At 41.0% G+C, this 13,591-nt stretch overlaps 1 protein-coding gene across 4 annotated transcripts in view; it reads left to right on the top strand.

The window, feature by feature from the left end:
* The window catches only part of DIP2C (disco interacting protein 2 homolog C), a 322,911-nt gene that overhangs the window by 301,585 nt on the left and 7,735 nt on the right, over positions 1-13,591 (top strand). For all 4 annotated transcript variants that reach the window (XM_065050486.1, XM_065050483.1, XM_065050485.1 and 1 more), the window contains 4 exons: positions 9,718-9,775; positions 10,483-10,557; positions 11,428-11,602; positions 13,382-13,505. In XM_065050486.1, the coding sequence (XP_064906558.1) occupies positions 9,718-9,775; positions 10,483-10,557; positions 11,428-11,602; positions 13,382-13,505 (432 nt within the window). The remainder of the gene's footprint in view (positions 1-9,717; positions 9,776-10,482; positions 10,558-11,427; positions 11,603-13,381; positions 13,506-13,591) is intronic.

The following is a 13,591-nucleotide window of genomic DNA, read 5'->3' as shown; positions in this document are numbered from 1 at the left end:
GCTTCTGATGTATGGGAAACAAATCTCCCAGAAAGAAAAGTTAATTTGGGCTGATAAGCATCATATCAACACTTCAGATTCTGACTTCAAGAAGTCCCCATTTGTCCAGACGGGAGGAAAAGTTCTCTTGCCAATCTTGCATCTGGGATGAAGCAAGAGACTTGTTCAACCTCTGTGCGCTGGATGGTCGGTGATCAGGAATAAAGCCGATGACCTGGGAAGCTGAAGAAGAGCAAATATGGTCCAAGGAATTGCACTGTTTACGTGTTGAGGATCCAGAGTTTTAACAAAATTTGTAAATGGACCTATTTCGAGACTTTAGAAAGATGCTTCATGTTTCAAAGCATAAAGCAACTTGTGTTGCAGAGCAGGAGAAAGGGAGAAACATCCAGTAACTTTCAGATGGGAAGTCACCCCCTCTTGTCCCAATCAGGCTGAGCTGTGTGACTAAACCAGGGGGATGGGAACCCTGCAAGCCATTTCTGCGCTTTCTAAGGCAAGATTACTGCCGCTTGAGGTATTTCCTCCCTTGAAAAAAGTCTTATTTATTCCTTGATAAAGTCATCTTCAAGGGATCAGAATGTTATGATTTTAGTCGAACAGGACAATGAGAGTTGGCTCTACATGTGGTTTGAAAGAGGATGTGGTTTAGCATACTTTGACTACAAATCACAAAATTCCAGTTATATTTCCCTGGAGGGCTTAAGGGAAAGAGAATACTGTCATGTACCAAGTAAGATAAAGGGAAAACAACAAGGCATAGCTTTCTAGGAAGGTAGGTGTACTGCAGTTGTACATTTGTGTAATAGTTTGTAAATGCCATTTGCATGTGATTCTTCAAGCGTGAGTGGAAGAACTACAAACCTGCAGACTGGTTTTGAATTCCCCAATAATATTACAGCTTATTTATGTGTGCCGACGTTTTTATTCTTGAAGAATGTCCGATGCTGCTAAAAAAAGGGGCATTTCCCATTTCAGAGTATACTGAGCTTCATTGGTGCTACAGGTCCTTCTCCTTCGATCAGAAGCTGGGAATTGATAAAGCAAGCTGGCCATTCACATTTCTGAGGAAGATTTGTTAAAAATTCTTCCTTTTTTGTCCTTAGAAGCCATACCTCTTTCTTTTTCCCTGAGTTTGCCATTAGTCTAACCATACAGATACAGGAATGTCTTCAAAAATGGAAATTTTGTTCATCCATTTTCTTTACAGATAAAATGTTTTATGTATTTGATTTTTACAGATAGTGTATTCTGAAACACAGTTTGCCTTGTTTCCCTCATTTTGGTACATACTAGTAACAGTGCACTGAGCAGTGGTTCTTTAAAAATGTCAGGAGTGATCAACACAGTGTACATTTACCATTTCAGTGTGGAGGAAAAAGTGCTGCTTTCCAGTGGAGTGCATTTCACAATAGAGACGTCTGCTTTGGAAGGAAAAATACTTCATGAGGACATGTAAAACATGTAAAACCTGGAGCGAACCTTTGCAGCTTCTGCAGACCTGGCCACAGACTGTGGTGTGCTGGAAGAGATGGAGCTTCCCAAGGGCTTTCCACCCCTCTTTCCTTTCCCCTCTTCTCTTGCCAGCCTCTGTGGGAGGACAGGGCCTTTGCTGTCCCACACGCTGACAGGGTTTTGTGACAAATAATTCAGTGGAGGGTGACGTGCTGGCGGTTACCCCCGGGAAATGGGCTCTGTCACCTTTGGAACCCACTCTGGCTTCACTAGCCCCAGGGAAGACTGAATGGTTAGGATTGGGAAGGAGAACTCTGAAAAAAAGTAAAAACAGCCTATATTTATATAAGATTCTGTCACTAACTTGGTTAGAGATGTAATATCCTCTTACATGGTTCTTTTCAATAGCCCTTAATATGTCGCTTCAAGCCTCACGTATCCTTCTTAATGTCGCGTATACTGGAAGTGTCTGTTTACAGAAGATGAGCTTACTTCTGCGAGAAGTCCCGTGATGCTCAGCCGTGGTTCCCCATAAGTCTTCTGTGAAAAGGACAGTCCCTTCTCAGTGCCTTCAGGTGCACAAGGCACTGCTGCTCATGGCACCGTGACCTTTTCTCCAGAGCAATAATCTGCGCTTTTAATTCAAGTGAAAAAATAGCTCTGTGTGCTGAAGTTTTGTCCCTGGTGGTTGTTCAGGAGAGGGAACTTCTGCAAGTTCTTCCCCAAAAATGCAGGTGGTGTGAATTTTGAAGTTTGTAGCAAGATAAGGGGGAAGGTGAAAGAATGACCTGATTTCAGAAATTCCACCTGTGATTACATCTTGTGAGTGTAGAATATGAATATTGCATCGGAGAAGCTAAAACTATTTCCATTACTTGTTAACAACAAATAAACTAATTCAATGAGATGAGGACGTTTTCAGATCTCAAGTTAATTATAATGAAAGTTCTCCCTATGTGTGGAGTCTCTTTTTCTCAAACAGAACTGGGAAGATGAAGGGTTCCAAAATAGAAGCAGCATGTTGCATTAAACACGATCATCAGAACACAATTGTGTTTATGGAAAGTGCTTTAAAAACAATTAGTAATAAGCACCGTGTCCTGGGAGGTTTGTAATCTAAACAAAAAGGTAACAACCGAGAGCAGTATTATGCTTGTGTTTGCAGATATGAACCCGAAGCACAGAGAAGGGTGATGCTGTGCCTGGGGGAGCACAGCAGGAGTGAGGTGGGGCCAACAAAGAGAACACGTTCTTCCGAGTCCCGGACCACTGCATTGCCCTGAAATAGCTGCGTATTGTGCTCTACACAATGTGCAAAGTTAATTTAAACAAGTCTAATGTAGTTGAGGTATAATGAAAGCTGAACGTTTTAAAATACTCCAAGGTTGAAAACAGACATGGCTTTGCTTTTTACATATTCCAATAGTCTCATATGATAAAATTGCTACTACATTTTTAATCTCTGAAGCTCTGAATATTCCCTTCCTGAACCAGAGTTCCTGCCTCATTTTGATCCCTTTGCAGCTTTCTGAACTGTCTTAAATCCTTGTGTAACCTTTTCAGCTTCTTTGTTCAGCCATCTCGAGGACTAGAAGCTGTTTGCTTTTAACCTCAGGGAATTTAGGACATGAAGTGTAATTTAGGTTTATAGTGAAGAAAAGTCTTTACATTGAAGGAAGTGATTTAGTGCTAATTCTCTAACTGAACTTGTTGATTATCAAATTAACAGGATTAAAATATGTCCTAGATATATGGAAGATTTAATGGCTGTTCATTTCATTGGCTAATGTTTGCCTCAATCCAAAACTCCCTTTTTCAGTCTCAGTTGTATTTATCCAGTATCTGAATTTGCCATGTGATGGGAGGAAAAGTGCTCTGAGGAAACCAGGATGATGCAGGGAAACTCTTCTCCATTATCCAGATTCTCCCTTCAGCCATGGCGTTTTCCTCCTTTTCCGATGGGGTATTTGAATTGTGTATGTCATTTTGGAAGGCAGAGCTTATGTGCTTTGATCTGTGTTTCCATTTTTGGTAGAATAAGCTTGTTGACTTGTAAGTTCTGGAATAGCTTATGGAGAAATATTTTATTATTTGATTAAAGAGAAGATGCACTGAAAGTCTTGAGTGTCCAAGAGCCCTGACCCCAGTCCAGGATCCCCTGGCATCCAGGCACCATCTCAGCGTTAAACAGCGATACATAACTGAAAGGTGGTGAGGATGGCGATAGTTCTAGATAGTTCAGAGCCATTTCAGTCAGAACTGGGAAATTGCTGTGCTGTGGATATAACTGCACGACAGCATATGTGCTCTCCGGCATTAAATGCCTTACAATTGCATTTTGGTTAAAGTTTCTGATGAATTAGGTGGTTGTCTTCTTCCACCAGAAGAGAGACCATTGTGTTAAAATCAAATGAGTCAGTTTTGACAGATCATTTTCAGCTTAAGGAAAAAGATAGACCTCTCAAAGTGGTCAAAATGCCTGACGTTAGCTTTTGAATTTTTCCTTATGAAAAGCATTTTCAGTTTGGAGAGTTAATTAACTTACATTTCAAAGCAAAAAAACTGAAACACTAAACATAAATAACCTCTTTTTCTGACCTGCAGCATTTTTTCTCACCTTCTGTTTACAGCTTCTTTCCATATTTCACTTGTTTTTCAGGTTTAATACACAAAAATATTCAAAACATCAATTTCTTGCAGGATAAGAAAATATCCACTTTTTCCCCACAAGCTCAGTTTCTAATGTAAGATGACAATCAGCAGGAAAACTTAGGAAATAGGGCTGGAATGAAACCAGAGAGACCACTGGCTGTTTCTTCGGAGAAGCTATGGGCAAGGAGGGGACTTATATTCAGTGTATTTTCAATATATATTAGGCTGTATGTCCATCACATCCTTTCTGGTTTCCTCTAGGTGTTCTTGCTGTAGGTTTTCAGGAATGGCAGCATCCCAAAACAGCCACCGAAAGAAATCAGTGTGCCAAATAGCTAGTGTTAAAGAAACCGAGAAGCTGGGCTTGCAGGCTGGCAGGACTGCAAAGCCACATGGTGTGAGAACAGAACACCCAGGACAGGAGGGAGGAGAGACAGGGAGCAGGAGCTGGAGGTGATGGAAGGTGCCCAAGTCTGGCTGAAGATGCTGGCACACACACTGGCGAGGAGGAGGAGGAGGAGGAGGAGGAGGAGGAGGAGGAGGAGGAGGGCAGTTACCATGGCTTGGCTACTGGGAATGGCTATAAAGGAAAGAAAAAAGTTTGGGACATGGGGTTTGGCCAAGTGTTAGTGTAAAAGGCAAAGTCTTTGTTCTTAAATACAACTCAGTGGGAAAAACTCCTTTGAATTGGACATGGAGAGCTAGTTAGAAATAACAAGAGGAAACTAAGAATGGTTCATGCCAAGCGTTGCAGAGTAAAAAGGTTCCACACTCTGAAATACATTCAGCTGAGAAATAAACTCTGAAAGGAAGTGGACGAAGCCCCATCATTTGAAATACTGTAACAGAAGTAGACAAAGCACTCGAATGCACTGCAGGGAACAGTCTTTTTTTGGCAGAGAGCGAGACTTGGATGACCTTATAGCTTCTTTCCGTCTCTATTAGAATCACAGAGTCCAAAGTCTTTCTCAGAGCAACAGCACAGCCGGCTGTGGAGGTGTGCCCAGTTTGGGCATCGCAGTGTTGGTTAGTACCACTCTGCAGATTCCCAAAACTGTAGTTAATAGCTCTGCTGACAAACTCTCTGATTAGTGCGAAATACTAGCAAGCTGTGAAATGTATTTTGGAGACTTTTCACCACCTAAGGGACCAGATCTAAAAAAGAACATAAACAGAATTTGTGGTTTCATGTAAGAGAGTTGGGCAGAAAGACATTGTTACTGTCTTTTGATATCCCCTTTGCTGCACGGTGATTGCAGTGCCCAGTTTGTTAAAGCTTGCCAGTTTTCATCCCGAAGTCAGACTTCAGTCCTGCTTTCCTGTAGTGTATGATCTAAAGGAGATGCATCTAATATGTTAAACTGTAACTAGAAGTTTAGTACATATAGGTGTTGTAGCTTCATTCCCTAGTAAATCCCGGTAGCCAGACCTCAAAACATGGGCACTTTCTCAACTCCAGTTAGAGCTCCAGTTAGAGATTTTCTTAAGAAAAGAGACTTAGAAACCAGTGAAAAAAATTCTAAAAATTATACTCTCCTCTACTATAGTATGTAAATACTACAGACTCATTGCATATCGTCATTGCTTTTAGCTTTGTAAGAGTGCAAAGATTCTTAAACATCTTCTGCCTCTCCCCTCCAGTGAGACATTTTGGTGGGAGAGACGCTCTGTGTCTGCCCTGCATGGGGTCACTCATTTCTATTTTCCCTCTCAGCTTGGCTGCAAACCACCAGAAGTTGCCCAAGTCGCTTTCACACCCAAGAGCAGCATTTTTCTCCCATCCACTTGGTTTTCAGGCTCTTTTCCTGGGCTGGCTGTCCCGCCGTGTTCTCCTCTGCCCGTCCCAGCACGACTCGGAGGCAGCAGAACGCGGCGGGGAGGCTCTGGACTCACTTTGTAAGAGATTGTTTTCATTCCCAACAAAGAACGGCTGGAGCACTGCAGAGAAACAGGACTTGCCCTTTCTGGACCTCTGCTGTCTGGGAGCACGTTGTGATTATTTGTGAATTTGGAGAAGGTTTATTAGCGTTGTCCTAGGAAGGCTGTAAGGAGCCCTGGGTTTCTTTGCCAGCGTCACCTGGGTGGTTCATAGATGTTGTTCTCCACGGCTCTGATGTGCCCTGTGCTCTGCCGTTCTGCCAGCCCAGCCCGGAGAGGGATGCTGCTCACTCAAGGGGAAAGCTAAGAAGTTTTCAGTCGTGTCTGCTGTCTGTGTGTGTCAGTGGAAAAACAGAAATCTCTTTGGGAAGAGTGGGAACAATTGAGTTATTTTATGCTGAGGCACAGTAAAACTCATTTTAAAAGCTATTGCCTTATGTCCATAATTTATTCACAGTGCTACTCCCAGCAGATTTAATACGACTATTACACACTTAAGTATGCACATAGGAGTCAGTAACATCAGAATCTAATGTTTTACTTCTGTTTTTTTGAAATATCTTTGTGGCAAAATATCTTTTATTATTTCAGAGTTGTTAGAGGTTTAACAGCATATTCCCAAATGGATTGTGAGCTTAGCAGAAACTTTTTGAAAAGGAGTCCAAATTTTTGAGTGATAACAGGGCCCTCGCAGAAAACCTCCAGGAAATGCTGTTTCTATGTTTAGTGCAGTCCCATGATAACGGGTGGAAAGCACGGAGTGGGAGAGGTTTAACAGAACTGGAAACTGAGAAATCGCGCCTTCTGGATCGTCATGTGCTAAATCACACGAGGTTAAAGGGAACAGGTGGAGAAGGGAACTAGAAGAATATGGTAGTGATAATAAGAACAAGGTGAGGAGCCCAGATGCTGAAAGCAAAGAGGAAAGAGATGGTCAGATTGATGAACGTTGATTCATTTCCAGTAGTCATCTAACTGGCTGTTCAATATATAGCTTTATTATATGTGATGTCTGCTAGGCCTGGAGTTCAGCAGCGCTTCACTGAGGCATGTTTTAATAATGGGAAGGGAGAAAAGGCCAACAGTATCTCTGGGCAGCTGGAAGCTCTGACATACACTGCTCCTGCCCCAGATGTTTTTTGCTACTGTTATCCAAATTGAATTAATTTTAAACCGATCTTAAATTCAAATAAAGTACTTCCTGACCTTTGTTACACCACCACTCTTAGCAGTGCTTATGGCTGAGGTTTTTTAAATTGTCTCTTTTAAAGATTTTCTCTATTTGAAACATGTTGGTAAATAATAAATAACTCTGTCTGTTAAAGGAGATGCCAAGTGGTTGAGATGATGACTAGTTCTAAGAACCTGTCTGCAAATACGTATGTAAAGATTGGAAATGCTAGTTGTTTGGAAGAACTCAGTTAAAGGCATTTTCTGTTTCTACACTGATACAGATTTTATGGAACAAAGATATACAGGATGTTTCAAAAAGATGGACCGAGTTTGCAATCACTATGGCTTTGAAATGGGTTCCATCTTTTTGAAACACCCTGTATATAAAAAAGGCAGAATTATAGGCATTATTAACAAATTTTTTACAATATGTGATTTTGTTTCCATATGCACAGATGTATTTTTAAAGTCTTTGCTTCATGCTCCTAAATACCTATGATTTGGCTTGCAAGGTTGAACAGCAACGCGGGTGTGACTTACGTAGAAATACCCTTTATTAGAGTTAATTAGTTTAGCCTTGCATGCACACCTTACAGCGAAGCTCCTGTGGCCTTGGTCTCTGCTGCCCCGTGTCTGTGTCCCTGGTTGAACAGATGGATGTTGCAGCTTCACTGCTCTTGCTCGGAATGCAGTGGTGGCCCTTCTGCTCTTCAGCTGGTGGGAGGCTCAACAGAAGCTGTTGTGGAAAACACAGGTGCATGTGCACGCCTGTAACACAACAGAGGTTTAGGAGAGTGATACAGTGTAAGACAAAGACAGTATAACATTAAAGGTAACACACAGAAGTGGTAATTGGTGCTTCATGCTCTGTTGGGGAGTTTTGTTGCAGTTGAACAAGCATTCCTGTTACATTCCTTGCAGGAGAGCAGGTCAGGCGGCAGCTGCCTAACCAGGCTTGCTCCTGGCAGTGCCCCGTATAGGGAACTTCACATCATTTTCCTCTCAGAATGGCTTGGAAAAGCAGCCTGAAATTGCTGGGTATTTGGGGTGTATCTCTTTCTGTTAGTGCCAGGAACTGATCCCACCGGTGGGCAATGCCCCAGGGCTCAGCCCTGCCCCGACCATCAGGGCTGAGAGACTTCCCAGAGCTGCAGGTAAAACATTATTCACTATTCCTGCCTTGGCCTCGACAGTCTCAGCTTTTATGGAAGACTTTTGAAGCAAAGAAATAGAAAAAGAAGAAAAAATAAGCATATATTTTTCCATTCCTTTATTTTTAAGGGCTGAACTTGCCAAAGCTTTGTTCTTCTCCAAAGGGGCCTCTCACTGAGGTCTCTCTGTGTCTCATCTCTCCTTTCCCAAGCGGAGCACTGTGATACTCTGTCTATAAAAAGATCTCAAAACAGTCCGAAAATGATCTCTCATGATGGCTGCTAGCAGACTGCAGTTTTATGATTGGTTTAACTGGATCCAGTTATCCACCCATCTGCTCCCAGCTTCGTCTTCCTCTCTTCTGTGTTTCATCTTTATCTTTTACATGGTTGGGTTTTAGGCATTTTGTGCTGTTATTTTTCTTCCTCTCCAATCACAGAGCTGAGGGGAGGAAAGGGGTGTGAACAGCTCTTTTGACACAAGTACAGATTTGCCTTGGTTAAGTGGATTATGAAAAATGTTCAGGAGTGGGAAGTTTAAGGTTTTCATGGGCTGTTAGAACTTTCAAGTTATCTTACTGAGGACAGAGGAATACCTCGGTGTTGCCAAATTTTCTTCACCATCTACTGGCTGAGATCATCAGCTATTTTAGGACTTTAAAATCTCTTTCATTCTAACCTCCTGAATACTTTTTTAAGGTTAATGAGGAATTTCCTTCCAGACTATCATACCATTGAAAGAGAGCTGCCATTTCTGCTCCTTTAGTGGGAAAACAAGTTATCTAAGAACGGAAAAGAGGAGCAGAAAGCCACAGTCAGTAAAGGGGTGTGACCTCAGCAGCAATAACATTTTTCATTAAATGATTTTTGATTATATTAAAATGTTTATCAACCACTGTCCGTTGAAAATAATTAAAAGATTGCAAATGCAGATTTGAAGCCGAGGCCAGGTTATGAGTTATTTCAGTGTGAGTTGGGTTTTAACTGTTAGCTACTTGCGGAATGTGGTTGCTCACTCAGCTCACACGCTTCTGTGTCTGTGCCCCAGCATTTATCATGTTCCTGTGGGAAATCAATATTTTAGATCCCTCTTGTGAATAGATTTGTGCATGGAATTCCATCTACAAAAGTCTATCAAAAACAAATAAAAGGCACCAACTACATTTGAAGAATTTCATATTTAAGAAAACATTCACATACATCTTTCTTTCATTATTTTCCCAGTCGTGAGTCTTGACTAAGATTAAATATTGGGACCAATTGTGTTCTACAGGATGTAAGCTTAATCTGTTCCAAAAATAACATTATTCTCTGTGATGGTTAACCATTCCTTTTAGAAATAAATGCTAATGAAAAGCAAATAAATGCAACCGTGTATTATGCATATTCTTTTTACATGTATTTACAGAGTTCGTTTAGTTGAAAGAGGATCTCCACATAGTTTGCCTCTCATGGAGTCGGGAAAAGTAAGTACTGAAAGAACATTTATACTTACCTTTTATGGTGAATATTTCCAGTACATTTCCATTTCTGATAATTTTTACATTAGGTGAGTGTTGAAGGAGGCTTTGTCAGCTGTGCAGACTGAAGCCACCGAGGCCCTCGCTGCTCACACGCTGCCCGTGATGCTGCGGATACTCATCTCAAGCGTTCTAACCGCGGCTTTGCCAACACTCGTGGGCAGAGGATGCTCCTTTTGCCATTTAACATCTGCCCACCTCTGTTTGGTTGTGTGTCCATTACATGAAGTCACTGGCAGGCCCTTGTCCTGGGGAGGCTGCAGCGTGCCTCTGCCTTTCCTTTGGTACAGGCCAAAGTTTCATGGGGTTCACGTGTTTGTTTTATGGGTGCTTTTAATCTTCTAGTGTATACTCTCAATCTTCTAGTGTATACTCTCCTACCATTTGGTAGGATTTCGGTATCGTAGGTGGACATTTTGTTTCTGAGGAGTTTTTAGTGATGGAACAGCTTTCACAGAGAGAAGAGGTTTTGTAGCATTTCCTAGATCTATCAGAATTTATTACATCTATGGGCTATTTCAATGTATGTGTGCTTTAACTTTTTGAGGACTTCTTCTAGTTGCTAATGAAGTTATTTTGGGGACAAAGAGTCAGCATACGACTGCAGAAGCCAGGATCTGTTTTCTTACTGCCTCATGTGTTTTTTTCAATAGATTCTCCCAGGAGTACGTATCATTATTGCTAATCCAGAAACAAAAGGACCCTTAGGAGATTCTCATCTTGGTGAGGTAAGGCATGAAAACTTCACCTTTGTATGCTCTGAACTAAATTGCAGAGATAAAGCTATCATTGTGTATGCCAATGGTTTACGATAACATATCTTATCAAATACCTGGTTAAGAAAATTATGAATTATACAGATCTGGTGTGTTACATGGCATTTGTATTCTTATTGATATTGTTAGTAGCATACTTGATAAACACTAATAATAGTTTATGTTTGTTAAAACATGGAAAAAAAATTGCTTTTTTTCTAACTATTTTCTACTTGGTGCTTTGCTAATTCTGATGAAAAAATAAGTTTGTTGATGAATCTGATACAGCTACATAGTTTTCTAGTGCTATTCTCTTTATAATCATTGTGCTTCAACGCACTGAAGTACTCTCATTAGCTGAGTTGAGCAAGGCTATAAGTTTTTCCAATTTATTTTATGTTTCTAGAGAGAGAAAAAGTGTTTTCAATAAGCAGTTAAAGATCTAATTAACTAAATGAAGAATTTGCTTAGTCATAATTAAAACTACAATCTAATTTGTGAGATTCATCTGTAAGATTTCATTACTATGAAATCATAAATACTTCTATGATGCCTGAGTTAGATGAAATGAATCTTTCACCATAGGTGAAGGTCCTTGGCCTCTCCCTTTAAAATAATCTGTTTGGTGCTCATGGAGGACACCCTGCTGGAGTAAATACACAGAACCAAGAGGGGAGACCTATGAAAAGAGACCGGTGCTCTATATGTTCTTCAGCTACAATGCTAAAAGGCATTATAGTATTCTGTAGCTATGACTGAAAATATTTGCATCAAGAATTTTCAATAACGCTTCATTCTGGAAAGCTACTTTAATTAATACCAGTGTAATTGCTTTTGACTTAGATATGGGTTCACAGCACTCACAACGCCAGTGGGTACTTTACCATCTATGGAGATGAATCTTTGCAATCAGATCATTTTAATTCAAGACTCAGCTTTGGAGACACACAGACTATTTGGGCTCGAACTGGTTACCTGGGGTTCCTGAGAAGAACAGAACTCACAGATGCAAACGGAGGTGAGAGGTTTCTCATCATCTCTGTCCGTGCACATAATTTGGGTTGAGGTTGACACCATGTCTCTTGACCTGTGCTACCCAGCTTGTTCAGTCTGTGAAACCTATAGAACAGCAAAAAAAAGCCTTAGTTAAAATAATCAGAGGACAGGGTTTCTCTGCTGAGACGGTTGGTTGTCCTTTGCTGTACCTCAGGTACTATAAGTCACCTCCACCAGGGTCTTTTAGGCACTGTTAATGTGCCAAGTGCTTCAGCTTGAAAAACAGGAGATGCAGCTTAAAATGGCATCATTTGCTCTCACAGTCTTATCCGCAGGAATGGATTTGTGCAAGTAGGAAAACCCTTGTTGTGAGACTGAGCCCTGTCCCTCCTGTGACCACCTTCCTTGATAATTCCTCTGTTTTTAACTTACAGAAGCTGTCCATTTCTCAAATTTCCCTGTCTTTAGACCTGCAGGGATGGTTCCTGAAACATGATACAAGCAGTAGGCTGCAGGAGAAGCTACGGGGTGTTTGGATTTCTGTCGGGAATGCACAGGATTTCATTATTTGTTTGTATGACATTCCTTATCTCACGTACACTGTGAGCAAACCGCCCTGCCAGGCACACAGCCTCTCTGCTTGGGAAAACGTTCCGTTCCTGTGATTTTTGCAGAGCACGGTGCCACGAGTGGTGGCTGGATGAGGTGGCACTGGAAGCAACGCTGTGAGCACCTCCAGGAGTGACCCCAGCGTCCCAGTGTCACTGCAATTAGAGTAGCAGCTATTCAGCCAAGGAGTGAATTCATCAAATCTGAAAGGATTTTAGTAATCACTGTGGATTACGGCTGCTGCCCATGTCCTTATGTTAGCATCTCCTGAAGAGATTTACTTTTGGTTGCACAGGCTTTTTTTCATTTCATAATGATAGCCCAGCATTGAGAAAAATCAGGATTTTCTGAGGATATTGCAACTTCAGCATCGAAATGGCTTAAATCTTCCCCTGGCAAAGAGTTACGAAGTCTCAACTCTCCTCCTGCTTTTAGCTTCCAGTGCAGAAAGATCTCTGCCCTTTATACTGGTAGAGGTTATATTGCCATTACATTACCACCATGCAACTACCTAAATTAATGTAAAAAGAGCCAGTTATCTGCTTTTAAGTCTATTAGTGAATATTATTTTTTTATGGATAACATGCAGTCATTTATTATCAGCCTAATACATTTTAAAAAGTGTCATTTCAGCCTCATTTATTTCTTCAGTCAGTAGAAATTTGTGCTATAAGAGCGCAGCGCTTCAAAGTGTGCCATTTGTCTGAGTGAGCAATTTGCTATCTGGCATATAGCACGTATTTCTAGTTATTGATAAACGCCTTTGTAAGACACCTTAAATATCAGTATGGACCAGCTCAAAGCTACTGGATGAACATGCTGTTAGGGTCAAATCTATCCTTTCTCTGTCAGAAGAAAGAGAAACAAGGAGTTTATTGTCTATTTAGGGCACCTTAAAAAAGAATGAGTCTGTTCTGCATCCACGGGGAAGACAGGAATTTATGCCACTGTCTTTGGATAAAGACTTACAGCTTTCTCTTCTTCAAATGGGAATAGTGCTTCTGCTTTCCGCTCTGCATTGCACTTCAGTAATGGAAAGTTCTCATTAGTTCAGAAATCACTTTGGGGTTTCAGAAATTTGAGGATAACTTATAAATGTTATACTTATTTTACTCTTTTATTAATGTGAACATTTTTGTAATTTAATGTACAGGAGAACAAAATCATTAATTTTGTTTTTCCTTACACCCAGAACGCCATGATGCACTTTATGTTGTGGGTGCATTAGATGAAGCCATGGAGTTGCGAGGGATGAGATACCATCCGATCGATATTGAAACCTCTGTAATTAGAGCACACAAGAGCATCACGGAATGGTAAGGATTATGTAACGCCAGGGCCCTTACATAAAGCTGAAATATCTATAATGTCAAGGGTTTTTTCTTGGATGTTGCAATTGGTA

This window comes from Columba livia, chromosome 2 (genome assembly GCF_036013475.1).
Source record: "Columba livia isolate bColLiv1 breed racing homer chromosome 2, bColLiv1.pat.W.v2, whole genome shotgun sequence".
In the NCBI taxonomy this organism is placed as follows: Eukaryota; Metazoa; Chordata; class Aves; order Columbiformes; family Columbidae; genus Columba; species Columba livia.
This window is presented reverse-complemented; position numbering and strand designations above follow the sequence as displayed.